General features: G+C 37.3%; 1 protein-coding gene across 4 annotated transcripts in view; it reads right to left on the reverse strand.

Moving 5' to 3' along the window:
* LRRC28 (leucine rich repeat containing 28) overlaps positions 1-27,654 on the reverse strand; it is a 148,233-nt gene that overhangs the window by 30,045 nt on the left and 90,534 nt on the right. For all 4 annotated transcript variants that reach the window (XM_036878656.2, XM_036878658.2, XM_057494834.1 and 1 more), the window contains 2 exons: positions 20,480-20,686; positions 7,029-7,131 (listed from right to left, as the gene is read on the reverse strand). In XM_036878656.2, the coding sequence (XP_036734551.1) occupies positions 7,029-7,131; positions 20,480-20,686 (310 nt within the window). The remainder of the gene's footprint in view (positions 1-7,028; positions 7,132-20,479; positions 20,687-27,654) is intronic.

Below are 27,654 nucleotides of genomic sequence, written 5' to 3' on the forward strand. Positions count from 1 at the left end.
AAGAACACACACAGCATGATTCCATTTACATAAAGATAGAAAACCTGACAATATGCTATATCAGGATATATTTACATATATTAAAAATCATAACCAAGTGCAACTGAATGATAAATACAAAATTAAGAATAATGGCTAACCTTGGGGAAGAGGGGTGCATTTAATTGGAGAGGGTTACACAGGGGTTTCAAAATTACTGGTAATGTCTTTTCATAAGCGAATGAGATTTACACTGATGTGCAGGGTCAAAGTACAGAAGCCTTTAGCCAAATTTTAAGAAATGACCTTCTTCCATTAGTTGGTACAAAAAGAAGAGAACTTAAGCAGAAAGATGCCTTAGGAATGCATGCGGCCTTACCATTTCCTTGTGGATTCTCAATCACATACCTTACTTTCCGCAAGGCTGTCTTTATTAACATCTGCCCTGCAGATTTTAGACTTGCCAGACCCCATAATCCTATGAGTTAATTCCTAATACATCAATCTCCCCCTCCCCTCCCCACCACAAATCCTATTGGTTCTAATGCTATGGAGAACCCTAATATACATGACAAAATAATATTAATTGTTTCCAAACTTTATAGCCATGTCATACTATGAGAACCCTGAGCAAAACCACAAACACAAGGAAAATGTGAAGTAAAAAGCCAGCAAGTCATCTGTGAATATTTACTTCACACTGTCACTACCTCAACAGCTGCTGCTTCTTAGCCCAACTATGAACTCGACGTGGACACTGCCCAAAGAATTTAACAATATAGAGGAGCAAATAAAGGTTTAGAAAACTGAAAGCCAGACTTTTCCTAATGTCTTCCTCACCTCCAGTAACTAAAAAGACAGGTGTCTGACTGCAATCACTGAACAGGCTCACATTAACAAGTAAGTGGATCCTCATTTTATATAAGGTCTAATTTCCCCTTGACAATTCTTTCAGAAGTTCCTACTCTTCGCCATTAGATATAAAGAGCTAATTAAATTCATTTTACGATACATCCATTAAATGCCTTCTCTGTTTAACACTGGAGAAGAGCCGCAGCTATGCAGACTGCAGGCTGCAAGGGAGGAATTCACATGAGTTAGAGAGCTTTCTGCTGGCCATCGTCAACCTCCTTTTTTCTCACCAGACTAAAGATCCACTCTGCTACATGAAATGGTACAGGAGCGAGAAAGGTATTTTGTTTCTGATCTCAAGGAGCTAGTAGAGGGGCTCAAACATACAGAGGTGATTTCAGACCAAGGAGAAATGAGAGGTAGTGTGGAAAGTCCAGAGGTAAGAGTATGGACAATGAAGCAAATGATAACTCTATCACCACCTAGCTTTGTGACCTGAGACAATCTTTCTGAGCTTCAATATCTTTTCTAAGATGAGTATAATATTGCAAGGGTTGCTGGGAGGATTATGCACAATAATCAGGCAAGTCAATGAGCACACTGCCTGGCACACAGTAAAGGTTAAGCAATGTTTACAGCTGTGCCTTCTTTTTTTAATAGTAACAAGATTATTATTGATAATATACTATATTTTGATTCTTTTGATCATATACTATAATACCTGGTGTAATGGTTAAATTTTTGTAACAACTTGGCTAGGTCAAGGTATGCAGGTATTTGGTCAAACACCAGTCTAGATGTTGCTGTGAAGGTATCTGTTGTTACAAACTAAAATTTGCATGATGATATTCCAGGGAAAGGGAACAAGGATTCAGCTCTGTAAATGCACAGGGCACATGAAGTGACACAGTCCCCAATGATTAGAGAACATGAAGAACTGGCAAGTGGGAGGGAAGGCTGGAAGGGTATCTATCTACCTTGTGAGCTAGTGTCGCTCATCTCGGTAAGAAGTAATCATGGAATGAGTTGTCAGTAAGAAGGGATGGAAGCCCCATGATATGCTTCAGTTCAGAATGAAATGAAATAATATTAGCCGACAATTATTTATGCCTTGGTATCTTTGGTTTCAAACTCAATAGTTTTTATTATTTTGGATTAAATGCTGAGGTGGCCCCAAAACAGACTGTATATTTGAACCATTTAGTGAGTTATTAAAATGAGTTGAAATCTGTTACAAATGTTAGTACCTTTGGCTTAATTATAATTATTACACAATTATAATTATTACACAATTTCCTTTCAACTCAATGTCTTCAGAGCTGCCCCTTAACATTTAACCCTAAACAAGTTAAATGAATAGTAACACCATTTTGCCACCGAGATTTTGCTCCAAAACATGTCTGTGATTTAGCAAATCAATTCACACGCATTTTTCACACTGACAATTCCACCTAACAAAGAATATTTGAATTCCCTTACCAAAAGCATCCAAATAACTATCTTTCATTCTTCAGCAAGTAAATTATGTTGTCCACATGCTTTGTGGGAGCTGCTACTGGATTCACCTTCCTTTTTAGCCAAAAAAAAAGCTTTTCAGCTTAAAGTAACAGGACAAGGAAAGGAGAAAAGTGGATATGGAGAAGCAAAGAAACTATGCCACCCAGAAGGAATGAGCCTTGGTCTGGAAAAAGGGTCTGTCAGCTTGGCAGGGCTGCCTTTAAGGCTTAGCTTTGTTACACCTAAGAATGTATTTATTTTGCTTTCTTGAAAGGTATTTTTGGTGGTTGCTCGGTAGACCATTTTTTTCTTTAGCATTTTTTAAACGTTGTTCCACTCTCTTCTGGCCTTCAAAATTTCTGATGAGAAGGTAACAGTCTTTTGAACTATTCCTTTGTACATAATTTGCCATTTTTCTCTGGTCGCTTTCACAATTTTCTTTTTTATCTTCAGGCTTCAGCAGCTTGGTTTTCTTTGGAATTTATACTGCTTAGGGTTTGTTGAGCTTCTTGGAAAGGTACGTTCATGTCTTTCATCCTATTTGGGAAATTTCCAGACATGATTTTTTAAACATTTTTGCTGTTGTTGCATTATTCTCTCCTTGTTCTCCTTCTGGGATGCCAACTATACATGTATCAGGCTTTTTACATGGTCTGGCAGGTCCCGAGGCTGCATCCACTTTTGTTTACAAATCTTTTTTCTCTATGTTCTTCAGACTGAATCTTTCTATTGATCTACCTCCAAGTTCACTGACTTCTCCTCTGTTGTTAAGCCATTGAGTAAAGTTTTTATTTCTGATATTGTATTTTTCAGCTCTAGAATTTCTATGTTTCCTTTTGATAGTTTCTATTTTTCTGGTCTTTCCATTCACTGCAAACTTATTTTTCCTTACTTCATTGAGAATAGTTGCTTTAAAATCCTTGTCTGTTAATTCCAATATTCTGGGTCATTTCAGGTTGGTCTCTTGATTGTCTTTTCCTTGAGAACAGGTCACATTTTCATTATTCTTCACATGTTCCATAATTTTAAATAATAATGATTTCCTTATTCTTTACATGTTATAATTTTGTTACATAATTTTATATAAATTTATATAATACTAGACATTGTATAAGTTACATTGTGGAGAACTGTAAAGTTCCTCTAAAACTTATAAGGCGTTTTAATATTTTTATTTTAAAAAAGCAATTAATTACCTAGTTGCAATCAAATTACAAGCTCGGTCTCAGTTTTTTTACCGGTAGGTAGGCTGCTTTGTGCCTGCCTCACAGAGATGCGGTTCTCCTTGTTTTGGGTGTGAAGGCAAACCCCACCTGAAAATGGACTCAAGGATATTTAGTCCATTGAAGTGATTCAGACACATTTAAAGTGATCTAAAGGGTATTTTCTAGTCTACTGGTTTAATTCAGAACTGGAACATATTTCTCATATGAACAATTCTGTTACCTTGGGTGGTTACATTAATAAACCATTTAATCAAGTAATTTAATCAATCTGTAGTCAAATCCAGTTATAATTACTTATGTACATAAGAAAAAGCAAAGCAGGCTTGGTGTTCTTTTTCTCATGTAACCAGACAACTGAAAGAATAATTCTGGTATAGGATCACTTTTACCATTAGGTTCTCCTCCTGGGTAAACAAATGTGCCAATTACCACTCTCTAGAATTCTAACACGGAAGAGACTTCTCTTTCTGGGTAAAATGTAGAAGAACTGGAGACATTTACTTTTGTAGTAACAATAAGAAAAACCCAGACAAAATAAATATCATACTTTTCCATGAGGCTAGCAAAAAGCAGTGGATGCAAGAAAGCGGTACGAGCCAGCATCCACGAGGCTCCTGTGACCCTCTCCTGCCATGCACCCCCTGATGTGGTCTCTTCACAACTATGGGGGTGGACTCACGTAACGCACAGGATATAACAGAGATGACAGTGTGGGACTTCAAGGCTAGGTCATAAAGGATAGTTCCATGCTCTAAATTTCCATCACTCTGCCTTTCCTGGGATATTTATTTTTTGTATTACATTTACTTTTGTATATTAGAATAAACATTTAAATTATCTTTTGCATAGTTCTTAGCACAGTGCCAACCTGTAAGCTAATGCTATTATTGCTATCAATAATTATCTGGCAAATAGGAGAGCATATGTAATAGGGACATACTGTCTTCATTCACATGTCCATGAATATCAAAGATAATTTTGTGGGGCTTCTGAGATTTTGTAAACTGTACAACACTTGTTATTTTTATACCTGTTTATAGATTTTATATCTAGTTCTCAATTTTCCTTCTGCAGTGTGAATCGGACATATATCAGACTTTACTTTAGCATATTGTGCCACAGTCGCCTAAAGCTGTGTTCCCTTTGCTCGTTGTTGCTCTAACTCTCCTAGTCTCTCAACCCAAAAAGGGTCATCATACTGTCTCAGAGATGGTAGAGTGCAGCAGAGGCTACTGTGTTCTCATATCTGGGCCCACAGCTGGCTAGAAGCAGGAAGAACAAGTGTGCTCATCCTTATGTTCTCAGCTTAAATACTATTGCCTTAAAGAGAATCAGAACAGTTTGTTCAAGTATTTACTGTTTGTTTGGATCCCTGGCCAGATTATAAGGTCCAGGTTAATAGGGCAGGTATGGAATCATTTTGCTCATCAATGTATGGCCATTGTCTAGCATAGTGACCAGAGTAGTTGCTCAATAAACAGTCATTGAATGAACAACGAACCAAGATCCCTGTTCAGAATCCAAAAGTGTGCTTTCTAAGGCCTCAGATACCCTTTTACTCTTTATATTGGAAATGCCTCAGAGCTTTGTCCTACTTCTTGCCCCTCCTTTGCCCACAGCATTTCCACTTTGACTTGGAACAGGGGGAGTCCCTTTGCTTATTCACAAAAGAAGAGGCCCCTTCATTCTGTTACCAAGGCTTCAGCAGTCACCATCTATTCGAATTCTGAATACATTTTGCCATAAAATATTGTGTAAATAAGTACCATTTGGGGGTCCAAAATGGGCTAAATAGTCTTTCAATGAGCTGGCTGGGAATACAACCACCAGAACTTCCATGAGAGATGCATTCCGAGTTAGAACAGCTGACTAGGAGTGCCTCCTGGATCACAGCCCATTTATAAGTTGGACTGCCTACACTCTAAAAACTACTAATATTAGAAAACTGTTTGATACTGTCCTTTAAGTAATAGTTTTATTTATTTTCTTATTACTACTATCAAAGGAAGGTGTTAATAATAATAAAACATGTAGACTATTAGCTAATAGTTTGCATATTTTGGCCTACTATTTATAGTCTCAAAGACTTGAGCTCTCAAGATTCACTACCTCTGCTACCAGATACCAAGTGAAAGATTAAAAAATATATCTCTACTCAGCACAACAGAACTTTCTGGCAGTCAATAATATCCGTGTCTACACACCAAAGCAGAAGGCTTTTTATCTTAAGTAAAAGCGATTCCTTAATTGTGGTAGAGACTTAAGTTACACTTCAGTGCAGTCTCTGAAGGCTTTGGTGTGGAGGAAAGCTGCCTTTGGCTTTGGAGCTTGCTTGCATCATTCCATGTATCTTGGTGATTGCAGTGCTTTACTCGCCACTTGGAAGAATTAGGCTATATTACAGATCCTTTAAGATCATTAGGATTAATGGCTGAGTAGTATCACAGCTGTCACATTCAACCATAGAAAAATCACTGAGCTAAAAACACCACCACACATTCGATTGTATTTCATCAGCCTATACAGGCACTGAACTCATCTAGGGCTCTTCTGAGATAACCACTAATTTTTCCTAAGGGAAGGCCACTACTCCTAGGATTGCCCTCTCTGGAGCAATCACTGCTCGGTCCCCACCCCCTGGAGCTATGCCAAAGGACAATGGCTGTCCTCTGTGTACAAGCTTATCACCGTCCCTTCTCTTGCTAGAACTACATGTGGTATGAGCCGGGTTATGCAGGGGGTTGGGCATTACAGGGACAGAGTCAAACATGCTGGCTAAGTGGCCTCAGAGGTGTTCCTGGTACCCTTTGGCTGATTAAGTAAGGAAAGTGAGGCTAGTCAAAAGCAGGTTCTGATAGCTGAGCTGTCCTGTGTTAATTCCATGCCACTCTGGGAACCACTTCAAGGTGTTTCTGTCCCACTGTTGTAGAAGGAAAAGCTGAGGCCATCTTTCAAAAAGCCTGAGTGAAAAGGAAAGATTGTTTGTTGCTCTGAAAATAAAAGTCTATCTTTTCTCATTAACTGAAACATCTGTTTTGGTTGCTAGATTCATTATTTGAATTGAGGGTCTATTTCAAATGTTGAGCTCTAAATACTTGCAAACGGTAAAGGTCTAGATACTAGGATATCACTGTAGTAAAACTACCGCTGCAATAGAATGCAGATTTCTCCAGTTTCTGTGCCTACTAAGTCCATAATGCTATGCACGGCTTCATTTTCCTTTTGACTGGAAAATAATACACAGCTTACTGACTGAACGCACACTTACTAACTGAACTTAAAGTACAACACTCTCAATTGCTTGCCTAATATTCTTAGCTTTTGGCTTAGCATATTAAGGACATAGACAAAATTGAACAGATAATCAAAAGTAGTTCATGTATTTCTAAGTTCTGTCAGGACCAAATAATGAAATGGAAACAAAGCTAGCAAAAGAGTTGAGCTATTGCATAAATATGAAATATGTAGCCTTACCCATTGCACCCGATGACTTTATTATACAGATAGGATGGCAAGCCTTTTAGGTGAATGTTGTTATCCACGTACACATATTGCAGCTCTCGAGATCGACCTAAATCTGGATTAGAAAGAAAAATACTATAATTCCTTTAAATATGTATTCATATATATGTGAAATACAATATTTAATACACAATATTAGAATAATTCAAAAATTTCTATTCTGGAAGAAAAATTGTTGTTGATTTCATTCTGAATGTGAACTTCTGTCAGCTGCAATATTAGATTTTGTAACAGAAAACACGACTGTAGAAAAATTACTTAACCCACTTGGACTTGATTTCTTAAACTGTAAAATGAGATAACTGGGAATAAAATATTATTAAATTCCCACATAAAAATTCTGACATTTTATAAACAATTTTAATTCAAGAGAAAAGTCTGTTGGAGGTCATTTATTTAGTGTTATTTTTCTCCATAGGAAAAATGTTATACAAACTAAGCTGGTGGGTTAGTCTGAACAAACCTAGTTCCTCCTCAATATCAGGATTTACTGTGTCTCACCTCCCCAGGTCAGAAACATGGGAAGAGGGGTGACGGGCAGCTAGGATCAGGCCCCAGTGGGCTGGGATCACAGGAGCCAGGCAGATGAGAGAAGGGATTAAACTGCCTTTGGTTTAAGTGGAGGAAGAAGCAACAGAAACCCCAAATCTGGTGTCCTAGTGAGGTGAGAAGGTGAGGAGAACAAGACCTGCAGCCTGTCCAATGAGGGCAGACTGGAGTGGGTATGTCCTAGGAATGGGAAGAGGTGAGAAAGGGGCCCAGAAAGAAGGGTCTGCAACAGGAACTGGTATGCCAGCAAGAGGGAGAATACAGTGTTTTCTAGAAGTAGCGGGGCAATGGGGAGCAAAGACCAGAGGGAGGATTCAGTTAGGAAACCAGGCACTGAAGGCCATCTCTGGCCAACATAGGCAGGAGAGATCCTTCCAAGCATTGCAGTCATCCCTTCCTGTTTTCTGTGCCCAATAATGTTCAACCAGCTTTCCTTTCCTCCACTCCTGGCATTCATGGGGTTACTTTTTCTCATTGTTTTTTTTTGTGTGTGTGTCTTCATTGTCACAGACTAGAGCCCTCAGCAGCCTTGCTAACCCTCTGCAACCTGAAGCAAGAAGAGAATCTTTGAAAAGTTTTCCAGAGTTCTGCTTGTGAAAATAGGAAATAGGCAAGAGGCTGAAGGAAATCTTTTCTGCCTGGACTTCTTCAGTTTAGGAAAGACAAAGGTCCAGAAAGCTAAATTAGAAGGTTCTAAAGAGTATTTACATTTCAAAAGAAAACCCATATACCCATTAAGGACTTTTTGTTGTTGTTGTTGTTATCATTAATCTACAATTACGTGATGGAACATTATGTTTACTAGGCTCCCCCCTTCACAAGTCCCCCCCACCCCGCACACCCCATTACAGTCGCTGTCCATCAGTGTAGTAAGAACTTTTTAGGCACTGTGGTAGGCCTTGGGGAAACAGATACGAATATGATATAGTATATATGAAGACAGACATGAAAAATGATCATTGCTCTTAGAGAGCCTTGTATAGTCTTATGGGTTCACAGACAGTTTGTTACAGAAAGTGGGAGAGAGGAATGTAAGATTGAGGTAAGGAATCAGTCCCCATGGGAGAGCACAGGGAATGGTTCACATTACCTCCTCCTTTCCACTGACAATCATCACAATAATCCTGCCCAGGACCTGTGCTGGAATAGGTTACAAAAAGGAACCAATATTGGGAGCACTGGAAACAGGCAGTGAAAGGCTAAGTGGCAACTGTTAGGGAAAAAAAGAATTACTGGGCTACTGACTAGAGATGCCCTTTCTCAATGTGGTGGTTCAAAAATATTGAGCAAACAGAATAGGCAAAATTGATGTGTGATTTCAGAGAATAAGTCATGAAAGGCATTCTGGCTTCCTCTCTGCTCTCCCTCTCGGATCACTCGCTCTGGAGGACAACGTCATTGTCATGGGGCCCACCAGCAGCCTTCTGTAGGGGAAGTGAGGCCTCCAATCAACAACCATGTCTGTGAGCGATCTTGGAAGCAGCTCCTCCACACCCCAGGGCAAGCCTTCAGATTACAACAGCCCCAAAATTATGTAAATATCCTGTTCTTCCTCAAAATTGTATCTTTTAATTTTAGCATCCCTCAATGGACCTTGTTTGCAACAATTACTACATGGTACTCATCTAATGATTTTTTGTTACCATCTTTCTGTTTACATTTATTAATTGGAATTCTTCTGTAAGGAAGAGCCATCCCTTCCTTCCCACTTATTTTTTATATCATTATGGATTAATGGATATTTATTTTATTTTAAGGACTAAAAATCTGATATCATTATTATTTATTTTGTTGGTCAAAATGTTCCAGTTTTGGCAACTAGGAGAAACTTAAGGTTGGCTTGTACGTTCTTTAAACAAGTTTTCATCTTTTTTTTTGAGCATTTCCTTACCTTCTGGCACCACAAGATGCTCCAAGCTTAGCTTGTATCTTCCCTGCTCTAGCCCTGAAATCAACTGTTTCTCCAAGGAGCTTTAATTCCTTTTATTGGGGAATGGTGTTTAGAAATCAAGATCTGAGGGCTATGTATGCTCATTACTATGTGGGTGTCATTGTTTCTTGGATCTCTTAGTGGATAGATCTACAAAACATAGTATGCACACTAACCCATGAATTCATATACATCTATATTGTAAGGAGGTATACTTTCTACAATAGATTCTAGATTCCTAGAAGTGGACTTGCTAGGTCAAAAGGTAAATACATGTATAAATTCCTTGGTATTTCCCCCTAGAAGGGTTATATCAATTGGCATTCCCTCCAGCAATCTATGAAATTACTGGCTTTCCCACGTTCTTACTAACTTTTAAAACATGTTGTCCTACTTAAAAATTTTTGTCATTGTGATAGGTGAAAAATGATTCTTCAGCATTGTTTTAATTTGCATTTCTCTAATTATGAGTATGAACTTAAAAAAAATATGTTTGAGGGCCATTTTTACATATTTTTCTGTGGACTGTCTATTCATACCTTATGTGCCTGCTTTTTCACTTACTAGCCATGTGAGTAGGGGCTCAGTTTGCATGTATGTTAAATGGCGTAATAGTGCCTAGTCACTCAACCTTATGAATGTGAAAGTAATCTGTGAAATTTAAATCACTATACAATTTTTTTAAAGCATAAGAATACATAATTACCAAAGAAAGTAATGCATACTGCTACTTTAGTAAACATGTATAAGCATATCTACTGGTATAAATGGCTATACATTTTTATAAAACATAGATTTCTGTTTGCACAGGTAGGAAAATGCAGACAGAAATACCAAAATCCACATTTAATGAAAAAGGTTTCAAAATTACACTAAGCATGCCTATTTTAGATTTCTTTGCTACTTCTCTGATATGCATACAAATCTTTTCACAAAAAAAAAAGAAATCTGCTTACTTTAAGGGCACATAGAAAATTTTGGGATTGTTTTAAAAAAATGAAACTACACTGATAAAATACAAATAAGGCCTGGTATCAGATTTGCCTTTTCCAGGCCCTTATGGGGCTTAAGGGAAGATTCTTTACTTTAGTCTATATGGCGGTAAAGAGTGTAAGATACTAATTAATGGAGTAAGAACACAGCTTTGGAGTCAGACAACCTGCATTTGAATCCTTGTTCTATTATTTACTAAATGTGTGTCCTCAGTTTCCTCATCTGTGTAAAAAGGAAAATGATGCTGTTCTTAGGTTTAGTGAGAATTACTAACAGTTTATAAAATATCAGGCAGAATTCTGGGCACACAATTTTCTCCATTATATGGCAGCTCTGATTATTCTCATTATTAGTAGTGAGTGACATATTTGTAAGTGTGGTCTATTGAAGAAGGCCAATTAACAGAGAATTCTCTTTAGCATGCAGCAAAAGGTACTAATACTTTTCTATACTTTAATTGCACAGAAAAGAATTGGAGGCTACAACCTCTAGAGACAGTGATTTATCTCCTTGTGCCAAGGACACAAAATAGGACATGACAGAGGAGGCAGCTCTCTCCTCTAATACACACAAAAGAGCCTATGCAAATTAAATGAGATACCTGCAAAGCTCATAATACAAAGTTAAATAAAAGCTGACATTTGCTATTTCTTATACAGTTTAGTCTTCTTTTCTATCTTAGTTTTGTAGGAAAAAATGAAGAGTCAATACTATTTGGTTTAGATCTTATGTTAGGTTTTCAATAATCCAGAGGATTCTTTTTGTACCTCCTGAACATTTTGAGGAATGTAATTTTTTTATAGTGTACATAATGGAATAAACTATTTTCTACTGAAGCTGAAAGAAAACATAAACCATCTGTGCTCAAATCTATTACACATTAGCCAGTATTAATACTGCATGAACTTAAGTATTAATACAGACACTTAAAATGTCCCAAATAATACAATCTCATATAGAGTAAGAAAAGCAGTACTGAAATTACATGACGGGCTTTGGTGTAAGAACTGAGTCTGGATCCGGGCTTTCCACTTTCTAACTGCTTCGTGATGCTAGGAGAAATGAAATGCTCTGAGCCTGTTACTTCCTTTCTGAAATGGAGGTAAATTAATACCTAGCTCATAGGCTCGTTATGGAGATTTAGCAATATATACAATGCCAAGTTTGATCCTTTGCATAATAATTGGTCCTAAATACATCTTAAGTTTTTTTACATCTCTCTTTTGAATATAAAGAGATGATCACAAAGCAGAGGGCAGGATTATAAAGAGAACCAGGCAATCCTTGCTTGAGCTGACACAGCACAGCCTGCTGGCGAGGCTGAGACACCTAACACCCAGCAAGGTCACAGGCTGTATGGGCAGTTCTATGACAGCCGCATGAGAGCGAATTCTCAGCAAGAAAGCTGTATGCTGGCCAAACCCAAGCACAATGGAATGGCATTTTTAATCATAGTGAGCTGAAATATAAACACTTTCTGCATGAAAAAGCTTTGAGATATTTCTTCTCTTCTTAAAAGAGAAAATATTCACTCAATAATTAACTTTGGAAGTGACAGCTCATCTACTAGCTAATAAATAATAAATACTAGCTGGTTTGTTTTCTTCTTTCTGTTGATTTTAATGTACCAATATGTTGCAATAAATATACCATGAGATATTATTTTTTAAGGTTCTTATTCAAAAATGCTCAGTACATGAACTTTATAAAGTAAGGGAGTTGTCCATCTGCATAGATGCTAAAGCAACAAAGAACTTTTTCATTTGGCTTTTTAAAGTGTTGTACTGTGTCTAAAATGTTTCCCTTAAAAATCTTCAGACTCTCAGACCGTAAGCATTATTACTTAGAAATTAGCAAAAGCTAGCAGTTCTGTACCATCTCTGATTTTTTTTAACTTTAAGGCTCTGGCATATGCAGTCCACATGGCTGAAGATGGAACGAAAAGTTCCTGGGTATCTAGACTATTGCTCTCTTAGCCCTACTGAAAAAGCAAGTACGGAATGACAGCACGGGCCAGAACCGAATAGGATCTGTTTACTGCACAGTGACCAGTATGAAACTCATTTAACAAAAGGTGAATGAGACTCTCTTCAACAAAATGCTGGGGTAATAGAAATCAGAACATCAAAGCAACAGAGCAAGACGGGTTGTTTGAAATGATCTACCAATATGAAACCAATTATCACAGTTCTGTAACTCAGATATGTTATTAGGCATACATTCATTTTTAATTGCTATAAAATGTGGGTTCCTTCACAATGAATTCAGATTTTACGGTGTATTCCAAAATAATATTTAAAACTTATTTAAATTACCTACATGATGCCTTTTACAAAAAGAGAACTTTTCAACCACTTTTTCAGAATAATGGACTTTTCAAAGTGCTAGCTTTTTTAATACACACATACACACTCCATTAAATCTTTACATAATCATATTCTTTCTGATCTATTCAACTTTTACAAAATAAGACTTCACAGTGAAGTATAATTTACTAAGATGATTTACATACAGTAGATCGACAACTATTAAATTAAAATAAATTGATTTTAATGAATTTTAATGACTGAAGGCTTCCCTTGCTGTTGGCTTAAATATTTGAGTGTTGGCATCTCAACTTCTGTTATACAGTTCAGGTAACAAAGAAATAATTACAAACAATGGGCTAGCCACTGTGCTAGAAGTGTGGGGTACAAAAGTGAAGACACATGGTTCCCAACCCTTTCTTAGTTTCGTGGAACAATAAAAATAGTTCATATTTCTTGTGTGCTTATGTGGTATTTATGAGTAGTAGAAGTGTTTTAAATGGATCTTATTTAATTTTCACAGTAGCATTGTGAAATAGGTATTAATATTACCCCATTACTGAGGCTTAGACAAATAAAATAGCTTTTCTAAGCCCAAGATCACACAGCTATTAAATGGAAGAGCTGGAATTTAAAGGCATGCCTACCTAATTCACCATGTTAGACATCCCCCCTCACATCATTTCCACATAAGCAGAGCACTCCCACACGCCGCAGGAAGTGATACTTGCTAGCAGGCTGCATGCATGCCAGGGATGCAGGGGGGACTGGCACTGTGCCCAGCCATTCAGGTGTGATGTCCGCAGGCAATGCCAAGGAGGTAAGTGACGAACAAAATATCCCTTTGCTTCCTTTACAAGACTAGATTAACAGGAGTGGGTAGTCTAACCTACAGATGTAAGGAAGTAATTCCAAGAAATATGAAGGATTCCTTCAGAAGAGATGCTAGTGATGCTGACCAGCACGGACTCAGGAATTACAGCTGCATCTTCAGTGCCATGGCAGCAGTGTGGAGGGCAAAGCATCCTCACTCTGCATCTGTCCTTGGGCTCAGCTGAACTCGTACCTGATTTTTTTTTTCTCCCCAAAAAACTTACGAACTTTATTGACAACTGTGACTGACAGATAGATACTTCAGATACTTGCTTTAGAGTCACTGGCAACATCTTCCTGACCTCACTAGTACTGCACATTCTTATCACTATTTTAAAAACCCTAAGCTCCAGAATTAAGTTAACAAAAACTCCGCAAAGATTCTGCTCATGGATTTAGCCTTCGTGCTACTTATTTTTCTAAACTTTACATCTGTACCTTTTAAAGAACAAGCTGTCTGCAGCTTCCTCTGTTTTAAATTGATATTTGAGAAAACTGGCTCACTTTTTCATGTTAATCACTCCCTACACCCAAATCCTACTCCAAAACTTAGAGAAAAATATAATTATCCACTTAAAAGCTCACCTACTCTAGCATGCATTAGCATAGTCAAGTCAACGTCCAGCCCATGCTGTAGAGGTCATGTCAAATATTCCTATTAACTCCCTAAGATAAAACCTTAGAGCAAGAGCAAAGGCCTCAAGTGATGAAAGAAAAACAAGGCAGAGATCATCCTTAGGGCAGTGGATAAGAAAGCAGCACCAGGATGAAGAAAAGAATTTTTGTTCCAAATAACTGTAGAAAGAGCCCAAAAAGGAGCATTGAACACCCATGTTTCTGAAGAAATACACATTCCAGAGTTACTCCTGATACAGGTCTGTATGGACTTGCGTTAACAGATTAATTCTCGCCCATTACTAGTTTTTGAACCTTGTTTTCAAGCCCTTTTCTCTTTTTTTTCCACGATGCCTTTGGTTAGAGACCTGCCCAACATGCCCTACAGAACAGGATACATGCTAGCAGCATGTTTGGGTGCCCCCTTGGAAAGCAGTCTACTCAAACTCAAAGACTAATTCCTCAAACACAAGACTAATTCCAACCTTGGGGGCTTTGGTCTGTTCTAGAACAAACCTTTTAGCACTGTAGCACTACTTAAGGCTACAAACTTTGCAAAGTATTGCTCTTAAACAATGACTTCAAGGCAGCAGTTCTTCAAACTACAGATCAAATACACTCACAGTTCAGTATAGTTTACCTTCATCTGTAAGTCTGAAGAGTATGGAATTATTAGCTGGTTTCCATACTGATTTGAAGTTTAAAGCATTTCACTGTGTGGACTTACTTCCTTAAAAAACAGTAAACAGCAAATCTTTTCCTGACTTTCTAGGCAGATACAGAGAAAACAGGAACAAGCAGCAATATTTTTAAAAGTACAGTTATGGATTTATGTCTTTTATATGCCATTTACAATAGGAGAAGGAATTTTAGCATGGGTTTTGATAATGTCTAGAAGCCAGTTTCTAAAACTACTTGGCATAAACAATTTTTTTTCTACATAAGTTATCCAATTCCTACAAAGGAAAAACTTCTGTCATGTTGATATAAAGTCCAGTTTTACATTTTTACATCCTTATCAAAGTTGTGGTGTGTAATCCGTAGAAAGGAGCTGTCATTCCACTCAGAGCACGAGAATAACACTCAGATAACTCTTCCTGAGAAAATTAACATTTCACCACTAGAATCTCCAAGGAACAACAGCTCTGGGACTTGTTTAGAAACCCAAATAATTTCCTGTTAGTAGGAAGCTATTCTCTACTAACTGGGTTTACTATATGGAAGGATATTCTAGAATCTCAGTGTCATTTGCCAAGTGTTCTTGGTTAAGAATTCATTCAGTTTTCTAAATTAATACTCAAGAATTGCACCTGCTAACATACATATAATTTTTGTTTTCTTAAACCACAGAAGTTACTGATACTGAGGTTAGCTTGACACAGCACTTCCTGGGGGCTAACTTAAGAATGCTCTTCCATAGCCAGTTTGTGCATGGGCAACCTCACAGTTCTTATGTCTATTCATCAACATTAATTAAGTTGTAAACGTTGCTGAATAACCAGGTTTGTTAAGTCTGCAAGAGAAACCAGGAACACTTGGTAGAAAAGCTTTAGAGGAAAAAACCTTTTTCTTTGTATTTTCCTATACTTTCAGGAGCCAAGAAGTGAGTCACAACCACATGGGCTTTATAGTGGACGGAGCTATATTGAATTGAGAACAAATACATTTCAAGGCCTCTATTAAGTCTCATGGCACTAGGCTCAAGTAATTAACTTCCTCCTCCTCCTGACAGTCACCACTGTGAATAAAGTTTCTGTCTGTAGACTAATCTGTCACTCAGTTGTCATGGGATAGTTATAAAAGGAGCATCCTTCTTTCTTGATGTATTTTTTCATTTTAAAAAGAACATACTCAAAGAGTGTTAATGGTTTAGATAGTATGACAAATGATTTAAGTCATCTTTACATAGCTTCTGTAGTTGTTTTTTGAAGAGGCTGTAATCAGACATTCCTTAAAGAAGCTCCATTAAAAACTGCTTTTCTCCAAAGTTCTTTGGCAAGAAATCGAATTCAGTAAGTAGCTCCCCCAAGCAGGATTCCTACCCCTAATCACAGGCACAGCATTTCATAAACTTTCAAGCTCCTATATTATGCTCACAGAATCACGGCTAAAGATAGGAGCCTTCTGTTTGCTAACTCTAGCTGTGTGTGTGTGTATACATACAGCATCTCCTAACTACTGTAAAGAGACATCCCTGTTTACTAAGTCCAATTCTCTGAGGAAAGGCAGTGCCAGGAGCTGCACGCTTGCTTTGACTCTGTCCTGGGCTGTTCTGAGCATTAGACAGCTTTGGTTGATCAGAAAGGGGTTCACGGAAAGGTTTCAATTGCACAAACTGCATGGAAGGACAGCTGTAGACTTAATTATCTTTTTTCTTAATGACTTAATTGAATTCCATCTTTATGGTGCTAGAACAAAACAAACGAAATGAAGATCACTGATATTTTTGTCAGCAGCAACTTCATTATCTTTATACATTGTCCTGTCTCCAATCTCCTGAAGCCCTCTTTGGGCAACTTCACATGCAGCTCTCTCATCGTCTGAGCCATTTCTTTACAAAGACTCATCCAATGTAACAATGCAGAAAGGCCACCAGTGCTAGTATTTGCTTCCTAACCATTTACTCTTGCTGTTCTCAAAGAATCCAGTCTGAGACCAGGGCAAATCACTGCTCCAGGCAAATTGTTTCTTTCTTACTGGACAACATCCATCGTCCTTCTCTTGCTTGTATGTTTTTCTATAGTGAAATGAAACCCGTCTGCAGGCCTGCGTTGTGCCAGGGCTGTGAGCCTTGTGAGCCAGGACAGCACTCCAGAGAGGAGAAGCTGCGGCCACCTCCTGGTCAACGGCTTCAGGCTTGAGAATTGTGGTCACCGCAACTGCTGTGAGGGAGGGACCCTCCTCAGAGCCCAGCACAGACTCTCCTGCCTCTCATGCTCTTTGATACCGTATCAACAAGTTCACAAAAGAAACCTCTTCTACCACAGAGGCAAGGCTTCGGGGGTGACAAGAAACCTGGACATAGATACTATCTGTAAGGCTCTACCCACGACTGAACACTGAGTGCTGAAGAAGAGATGCCCACTTCCTTGGCCATATCAACATTTAGCACAGTGCATCCAGAAGATGCTTGGGAAATAAATAACAGAGGTGCCAAAGCAGAAGGGCAGCCAGGCAATGTGTAGTGGATTCGATCTTCTACTGAACAATCATTTCTATCACCTTGTACAGCCACTGCCACTCAGGTCACCTGTTGCTGCTGTAAGCATTCAGCATGATTCACGTCACTCCTTGGTACCCCATTAACAACGTTATCATTAACAATGGTCAGGATCCTACCGGAATGGCTTCTACACGTGGCTGTGTCACTGCTAAAACAACAGGTAGGAGTGAGTGGCAAAACGACTGGAGGAATAAGAAGACATGGCTGGAGGAGCTACAGTGAAGGTAAGATGCAGGGTGTGGAATGGCTGGACTTCAGACAGGGCCCACATGCTGAAGATTAGTAGAGAGGATTTATTCAGTTTAAAAAGTCCAGTTGCACATGGGATTCTAGGCAGAACTAGGGGTCTAGAACTAGAACGCATTCTGCTAGGAGTACCTGTGGTACATACATGAGAACAGGGCTGCGGGCCGTAGAAGGATGGAGCTGGGTGTTGTATGAATGGTTTAGACTGGACACAAAGCACATTGCGATGGAAGAACCAAGACAGCAAGGAAAACAAGCTGATAGCAGCACCATTTCAAAATCAGGGAATCAGGAGGTTGAAGGGACCAGGCAAGGTAAGAGGGGCTAGCACCAAGAAAGCCTAGATAGCAGGGCTCGAGCTTAAGCTTCCGCAAGATTTCTATTGCCGCAGCTATTGCTGAAGCTCGACAGGGTAGAAACAAGTAACTGGGGGTAGCTGGTTGATGATAAGAGCGGGTAGGTAGCCTCTGGCAGGCAGACCCTGCTAAGGGAACAGAGAAAGAAACTGAATGGGGCCAACTAGAGTGTCCACAGGGGTATCTGAGCCAAAATGGCAGCCCCAATTGGACACTGGAGATGGCTACACAACTAAGAAGATGCTCATTATGGTTCAGCCCATTCCCAAGCGTGGTCTCCCTTCTAAGGGATCATCTTTGGAATGTGAAGATAGCATGTGAAGGTGGAAAGGATGCAAAGTTTAGAATCAGATGGAGTCAGAAAGTCAATTCGGTCTCTCACTAGCTGTGATTCTGGGCAGGTTACTAACTACTCTGAACCTTAATTTCTTTATCTGTAAAATTAGGTTGTCAATAGGTTTTGTAATAATTAAGTTAGAGAGCATCATCTGTGCAGTGCTTAACAATACCTGCTTCAATAAATGATTGCTATTATACTTATGAATACTTGTAGTACTACTATTGCTCATGGAAACATGCTTTATATGTAGTCAATAATAATACTATGACTAATAGGATAGGCAACCCAGACTTAAGTTAATTTGTCTCTGGTAACACCTGAAAGTCAAACCATGCTGTTTGTTTATATTAGAATTTCCAGCTTTACCCTGAACTTTGATGTTATATCAATCAGTTGGGTTTTACACCACACAAATCAAATCAAACCATCACCTCCCTTCATCCCTCCCTCCTTTCCTCCACTCGTATTATCAGCATTGACTGCACCACCCTCATAATCACTTGCAGTGGTATAAGCCATAGTTCTTAGGAAGTTGGAACTATAAATCCTGCTGGTTACTATGGAGGTTCTTGAATATGAGGAGTAGGGTAAAACCAATAAACAGCAGGATATGTAATTCACAAGTTGTGTTTTCTCAGTTGAGAGTCATCTGCATTTGTACTGTGCTTTATAGTTCTTATAGAGAAGCTATCATATTAGAAAGCAAAATAACTAAAAAGTAAACAGGATAAATGTTTATCTCTGGTTTACAGATAAGGAAAATGAAGTTTGGAAAGGTTTTGATGATTTACTACAGATCATATTCTGTGAAGTGGTGGCAACAGGCTAACACCTCCATCTTTGAATGTGTAGATGCCTGTCCATTATAATTGTTCTATAAGCTCTAGTTTATGCAGCAGGCACATATATATTTTTAATGTGTATTTATATTTGATATTCTTTTCCCTTAAAAGAAAGCTCTGATTATTTAGAAAGGCAGCTTGCTTCTGAAATGCTTTTCCTTTATCTTGTTAAGTGTTGAATTTAATTATATCTATAGAAAAGTAATCTTAAATTGGATGATTATTTATTATTCAAATCAATTTTCATGTGTCCCAGTTATTTTGAATTGAAAATAAAATGTGCACTGTATTATGATGGAAAATATTTCCTTGCATGGACTAGTAAATTATTCACTTCATTGCCTTTAGAAATAAATTATTCATTATAAAAATGCTTTTATGAGTAAAATCATATGATGCTTTTTTGTGACAGTTTAGGGTTCTGTGAGACTTCATGTTTTAATTCTTTTTAAATGGCACTTTTGTTTCTCACATGTTAACAAAATAAATCAATTCTCAATGAAAAAAATGTATTATTTTATTAAAGGCCTATGTTCTTTACATATATATGTCAAAAGTAGCCAGCTACAGAAATCTACAGTGGGTAACATGTTATTTATTAGCTAGGCTGATATTTCTAGCTCAGCAGGAAGTTCAGCCAATTTTAAAGTCTTTAAATAAAATTTGTAATCTATTCATCTGGCAATACTAATCATTAGGATACCCAATACAAAGTTTTCTACATAGAAGTCAACATCTAAGCATGTATATTTGTACCAGTAGTTATCCTTTCATATTGCTCAATACCGCCTGCCAATTTTATAGCTTTATATATAACAATACACATGTAATAAATTTTTATACATATATACATATATTTTAGTTCCCTTCTCAGAGTAAATCATCTTATATGTTTTGTCCCTAAACAAATTTTTAGCACAGATTTCTTTTTGAAAATATGAAATCCCAACTGAAATAAACTTTGTTAACTGGGAAAATTTATTTGTTCACTGCAAGAATGGATTGAGAAAGGCAATCTTCAAGACAAACAAAATGAAGGAAACTAATTTATCCTTCATGGTCAAGGAAACAAAGGCTTTCCATCTCACTCTTTGGCTTTTTTGCTTTACCATATAAACAGGATCACTTACCAAGTGGCAAAAATGCGAGACGGTTTCCAGCCATGGAGAGTTCATTGAGGCTGGGCAGCTGGCAGAGATGGCGCGGCACACACCGTAACTGATTTCGGTCCACAGTGAGGTACTGCAGAGAAAGGCACAGGTGAAGCCTCTCGGGTAAAGTTAGCAAACGATTGGTAGAAATGTCTAGTGTCTGCAGCTCCTTCAAATCGCCAACCTCTACAACCAAAATCAAAATTAAGATAAATTGCATCCTGATTAATTATTCAAATTAATTTTTAAAATCTTTACTGCAACAGTTCAAATAAATTAGTGGCTGTATCTACTTCCATAGACATGAATGCCAAAGCACAGGCTTTAGGTCTAATACACAAATAATCCAACCTTTAAGCTAGCATGCCAAAATTTTTCAAATGGAGAAAAGTACTGGCATGGAGATGGAGTGAGACAAAGAGGTGAATCTGAGCCAAAACTCTGTTACTATGACTTCTGCTTCTTGATGAATCAAAAGTTATCACTAGGATGAAAAAAGGATGACAGTTGCTCCAAAGGTACCAGATTTTTGCTACTTTTGTAATTTTACCTTCTATCTAACAGACAGTAGGAGACTTGAAAATATAAATTATAGTACCCTGGTAAGTGTACCTTGTTCTTATGAACTAAATAAAAATTTTCTGGACTAAGAATTAGGATGTCTTCTGGAAATTTTCACTGTGGCAAAGATTATAATAATAAAATGAAATTATCAATAGATAACATTTTTAGATATAGCCAACCATATGGTTTCTTTTTAAAAATCCACTCAGTGTACATATCCTATGAAGATTTACTTTAATCCCACCCAAATGAAATCCTCCCATTTATTCTATTATTCCCTCACTATTGATCTTTATAGTGGTCATCTGTTCCACAGGGAGTACAATTATGTCCTTGTCATACACCCAATCACCAAGCCTGAAGGCTGGTAAGTTCTTCACAGGCACTTTGTCCTTCCAGGGAAACTCATCCTGAGGCATCTCTGAGTAGAGAAAGTTCTTCTGAGAAATCTTTGGGGGAAGAACATTTACTCTGTCCCAGGACAGCACATTTCTCTCAAGGCTGTGCAGGAAGTGCAGTACAGGACAAGCCTACTTTTTCATCACAGAACTTCCAAGCTGAAGACCTCTGTGAGGCCATCTCTCAGCCTTCTCTAATCCCGACTGGTCCACGAGCCATTCCTCTCGGGTCGAAGTTTCCCAGGCTCCCGCCACTTGGCTGCACCTGCCCCAGGCACATTACAGCTTGTTCAGGGCTTGGATTAGGATGAGCAAACTCTTCTCTATTAGACAGAAAGTTTTCTGCCTGCTTGGAAGCCCAATTACACAGATCAGCTTTTTTTCACTGTTACAGACCTGGGGTTGGCAAACTACGGGTCCCAGCCAAAATCTGGGTCATGGCCTGCATTTTTACTGCCTGTGAGCTATGACTGGTTTTTACATTTTTAAGGGGTAGTAAAATAACAACTAAATGAAAAAAGGATGTGTGGCAGAGACCATATGCAGCCTGTGAAGCCTAAAAATATTTACCATCTCACCATTTACAGAAAAGTTTACCAGTCTAGAGACTTAATGTTAACAGGAATATTTTTTAAAACTATTTTTTATAAAAGCAATACAAGTGTAAATTTTTATTTTTATAACATGACAAGGGATTTGTTCTAGGAAGTTTATACTTTATCACCCAATTTCCCAAATACTGAATAACTTACATATCTGAAGAAGAGTAAGTAAAATTCAGTGAACAGTCCATGACTCTATGGGAGTTTTGTTCTATTTGAACTTAACTGATGGACATGGGAGTCAATTACACTCTTGGCTCCATTAGCACATTATTTAATCTAGGTTAAGTCTGACTACCTATTTCACACAAAAAAATTGCTTCTAATTTGGGGTCCATAGGAGTTGTGGGAAGAATCATACTTTAGAATTGAATAAAAAGAAATTAGAAACTTTTCTAACCTCACTTTATAAAGTGATTACAGGAGTGAAATGGGACAAAAATACAATGAAACAACTACATCCCACGGGGCCAAGTGCTGAGGAGAGTAGGTCTCTGCCACTGAGAATCGCTTTACATATGAGAGACAGTGTGTGACAGCAGCTCAGAGAAAGAAGAGTTAGATGAGGGGTTGCAGAAGCTTTTGCAAAATGTATTGAAGGAGATGGGAACTCGAAGAGGTCAAAAGGAAACGGGATATGGCATTCCCAGCAGAGGACTACAGGGTTGAAAGCATCAGAAAAGGTGTAGAAGTGAAAAAATTAATGCAGCATGCATAGTGGGCTATCTGGAGCCCAGCAAGTATCAAAGACACAACAGGAGTGTGAGTAGGAAATAAGGTCAATTCTTATTTGAGGGCTGGGTGGAGACATGGATGGTAATGAATAATAGTGGGTACAGAAGCTTGGGCTCATTGTAGTGAGAACAGGACATCTCTTGAAGATTCTCAGAGGACAGAAGGACTCCTTTGGAAAGATTAGAATGGTTAATATGCAGAAAGCAATGAAATGCAGAGATTCTAAGCTGAGAAAACAAGCATACATTTGACTAGAAAGGCAGTGTAACAGAATTTAAAGACAAATTCCAGAGCTATTTTAAGAAAAGCCTCAGGTATGCTTGATTGGAAATGGAAAAATAGGAAAATAGGAAAAAGCCAAAGATAATTTTAAAGTTTCTAGACTATTACATGCTATAGTGATGCCAATGTTAACAACTTCATTTTTTGTTAAAAGAAATTATAATTATACCAGTACTTCTCAATTGCAATATCTATAAACTACCTACTTAAATTTGAGATATCTTTAAAAAATGTCACATGGGAACAAGCAAAATAAATTAGTCTCATCATTATTTCAAAAATAATTACTAAGTCCTGCTATCACCCACCATTTTAGTTCAGCACTGTCTAACCGTATTCTGAAATGGGGAATTAATATGTGATTATGATTTTAAATTTTCCATAATTTGATTATTTTCTTTTAACACTGGTAATGATACCAGGGTTCTTGTTCACAGAGTCAAAGAATGAACTTCGCAAACGCTCAAGGTAGCCAAGCAGGAGGAAGGTTTTTATTCAGAGAAAGGACAGAACTCCAAACACGCCGGGAGGGGAAAGGCTGCTGCTTATGGGCTCAGGTGCAGGGGTTTTATGCCTGTTGCATCAGGGAGGGAGATAAGCCATCTGTTGTTGATAGGTTTACTCCAGAATGCTAGCTCTGTTTTCACTAATCACAGTAAAGGTAACTTATTTTAAACCCATATGTCTATGTGACTATGGTGAGCAAACCATTCCATATCACTGGGTTTTGGGTGGAATTTCCCTATACACTGCTTCAACCACAAGCATCCTATTTTCCTTTACATTCCTGAAGCCTCAGTAAGGTTTTGTCCTTTTCCTTGGGCCTGTATTCTACTCTAACTGGACAGGGGCTGCCCCTTGTCACTTCCCTGTCTCAAAAACAGATGAATATTTACACTTTGCTTTGGCAGATATGCACACACATATATTTCAAATATTAAAATTAGTAACACTTTTGACAAAAAGAGGGGGAAACAGACTGTTAGTACCAAAGATCAGAGGACTGAGGAATGAATGGGAAGGGGAAAAAGACGTTGAGGTTTCTTACTTCCTATATGAAATGAGTAAAGAACATTTATTAAATCTGAAACATGCAGGACTGCATAGATTAATGTTCAAATGCAACAAAGGGACATTTTTCTTAGTAGCTTAATATATAGGTCTTTTTAATTGTTAGAAAAAAAATTGAGCTATTTAAACTGAGTTGAGTGCTATTCATAATATAGTTGAAAAATTAACAATTTTTGTCATACTATGAGCATATGGGAAAGAGAAAATTAAATAGCTTCTCAGGTGAACTCTAACACAATTTTCAAGACCATTTAATAACAGGCCACATATCTAAGACTATATCGGACATCTTAATTTCAATAATCAATTAAAAAATATACTTGCTAAGTTTAGCCACCAGAAAATACATTCTTAGAAAGCAATGGAGTCAAAACTTATCTAAGTATTCTAACTTAAACACAAGAAACAGGATATAAACTTGGGGCAGCAACATATCAGGCAGGAATAAAGAAACAGAACTATTTCCATTAGACTGAAAAACTTTTAGCATTTCTTTTACAGCAGGTATGCTGATAACAAATTCTCTTATTTTTTCCTTTATCTGGGAATGTCTTTTTATCGCTATAATTCCTTAAGATTATTTTCATTAGATTCAGAATTCTGGAGTGACCATTCTTTAACTTCAGGACTTTAAAGATGTTTTTCTAATTAAGTCTTCATGGTATCTGAGGAAAAATTCAGTTTTTTTTTTTTTTAAATCACTGTTTCTTTAGGTACTTTCAAATTTATTCTTTTTCTTCAGTCATTAGTGGGCTAATTATGATGTAAATGTAAGTCACTTTCTTTGAATTTATCCTATTTAGGGTCTGCTGAGCTCTTAAATTTGTAAATTTATGTCTTTTGCCAAATTTTCTAACTTTTAGCTATTGTCTTCAAATTTAAAAGTTACTATATCTAGGTAAATGTACTGTTTCTTTTCTCCTTTTAAGTTCTTTAAGATATGCATGACTGCTGAAAGTAAAAATTATAGGATTATCTGATATGGTTTTTAGTATATGAAGATGTACTACTTATGTTAAGTATAACACAAAGGTCAGTGGGGGAAAGTCAAAGGAGTTTCCAGGTAGATTTTCAAAGATATGTATAATGTAATTCCTAAAGCAATAACTAAAAATAAAATAAAAATAAATACAAAAAAAAGAATAAATCCAGAAAGTCAGTAAATGCATTAAAATGGAATACTAAGGTATATTTAAATAATACCAAAAAAGGAAGACAGAGGGAACAAAGAAACAAAACCAGAGGTTACAAAGAAAAAACTAATAATAAAATGGTGGGCCTAAATCTAACAAGATCAATAATAATATTAAAAGCCAATAGCCTGAGGATAACAATTAAAAAAAGAGATTACCAGATTGGATAAAAGTAAGACCCTGATATATTCTATCCTAAAAGGAATCCATTTAAAATATAAATGCATAGATTAAACATAAAAGAATAAAAATATATGCCATGCAAACAATGACCAAAAAGAAAAAAAGCTGGACCTTCCAATATAATCAAGTGAGGAGGATGTTAAATCCTCTGCCCAAAAAGCAACAATGAGTTATGAAAAGTTATCAAAAGCAACCATTTTAGCACTCCAGAAAGTGACCAAAGGTTTTCAACAAACGGACAAGCACTTATTCATGAAGAATACTGCACTTCAGACTGGAAGAACAGAAATCTGTGGCATGCTTGCTTGGGGTGGCTCTCTTACCCCTACCTAGCTTGGTTAGCACAACAGTCCTAATACAGCAGGGCAGGCTGCAATCACACAGCAACTTCATTGCCGGAGGCTGACCTGATTTGGAATGAAGGGTGAAAGACACACCCAGCAGTGTTGTCAATAGTAAGTCATCTTAGTTGCAAGTGACCATGGGAGACTAGTGATTTTATGAGACTGAGTGGTGTTCCTAGTTGCAGAAAGCAACTGAATGAGAAGATGAACCAGAAATTCAACATGTATGAAGTATGAAATAGAAAGACATCTGACAGACTCTCCACATATACCAGGCAGAGAGGAGGTGGTGAGCAAGTACAGGAAAGACCAGAGAGGGTTCAAGCTCTTTACACATCCCAGATCCATAGAGAGCTTGCATACATGCACAAGGAGAAAAATGACAGCCCAACATAAAATAATAGCTGGGGTATACTTGGAAACTGCCCCAACTTTAAACATGGGCTAAGTCTACACACAGATCCACTGACAGAGGAGAGAAGCCTTACTAGATGAAGCTATTTAACCACTAAGCTATGTGGACATAGGAACAAATCCTAAAAAGCTAGGCTTAAAAATTAAAACAAAAGTTAGGGGACATCAATGTCACATACTATAGGGGAAATGGATTTCATATTTTGGTCTAGGCAAATATGTTGAAAGAATTAAAATAAGTTTAAACAGAGGAAAGTATGATGACAATGACACAAAAAATAGAAAACTTACTCTCTGTAAGGAGAAACAAGAAAATGGGAGTTCTGGAATTGAAAAGTACTACAAGTGAAAAAAAACCACTAGAGAGGCTTAACAACAGATTTGAATAGGCAGACAATAAATCAGTGATAGATAATAATTATACAAATAGAAAACTAGCAAAATAGACTGAAGTAAACAGAGCCTCAGAAATGCAGGACAAAACCAAATGCATGATCATATGTGTGACAGGATTCCCATCAAAGGAGAATGAGAGAAAAAAGGGATGAAAAAAATATTTGAAAAAATATTGGCTATAAAATTACAAATTTTGATGAAAAATATTACTCTAAAGATCCAAGAAGCTCTATAAATACCAAGTAGGAGAAACACAAAGAGAGCCAGATATGTAAACATGATCAAACTGCAAAAGAGTGGAAATCTTGAAAGCAGCAAAAATGACTTCATGTTTAAGAAGACAAAGCAACACAAAAAATAAAAAACAAAAAAAGCCTGCTTTCTCATCAGAAACAATGAAAGCCTGAAGGCAGTAGAAGGACAGATTCAAATTGCTGAAAGAAAAAGACTATCAACTAGAAATCCTATACAGCAAAACTGTCCACCCAAAACATAGGCAAAATAAAGATAATCACAAATAAACAAAGACTAAGGAAATTACTGCTATGAGCTCATTATAAGAAATTATAAAGAAATTCTATTATAAGAAATTATTGTAACAGATTCTAAAGGAGTCTTCAGGCAAAAAGGAAATGACACCAGATGGCAAGTGAAGTTCCCAGAAAGAAAGAATACCCCAAAAAGGAAACATATAGGTAAACATAAAATATGCTATAAATTTATGTTTTCTTTTCTTTTAAGATATACAAGACTACATAAAGCAGTAATTGTAAAACTATGTTGTTGGGGTCATAATATTGAATCAGTTAATATACGGACAATGATAGCACAAAGGTGAGGAGAAGATATGGAACAATACTGGCATAAAGTTTCTAAAATTTACCAGAATTCTCAGTGTTAATCTGAAATAAATGGTAACAAAGGAAATGCTTATCTACATTAAGAAGATAACTAAAAGCATAGCTGAAAAAG

This window comes from Manis pentadactyla, chromosome 18 (assembly GCF_030020395.1).
Source record: "Manis pentadactyla isolate mManPen7 chromosome 18, mManPen7.hap1, whole genome shotgun sequence".
Lineage (NCBI taxonomy): Eukaryota > Metazoa > Chordata > Mammalia > Pholidota > Manidae > Manis > Manis pentadactyla.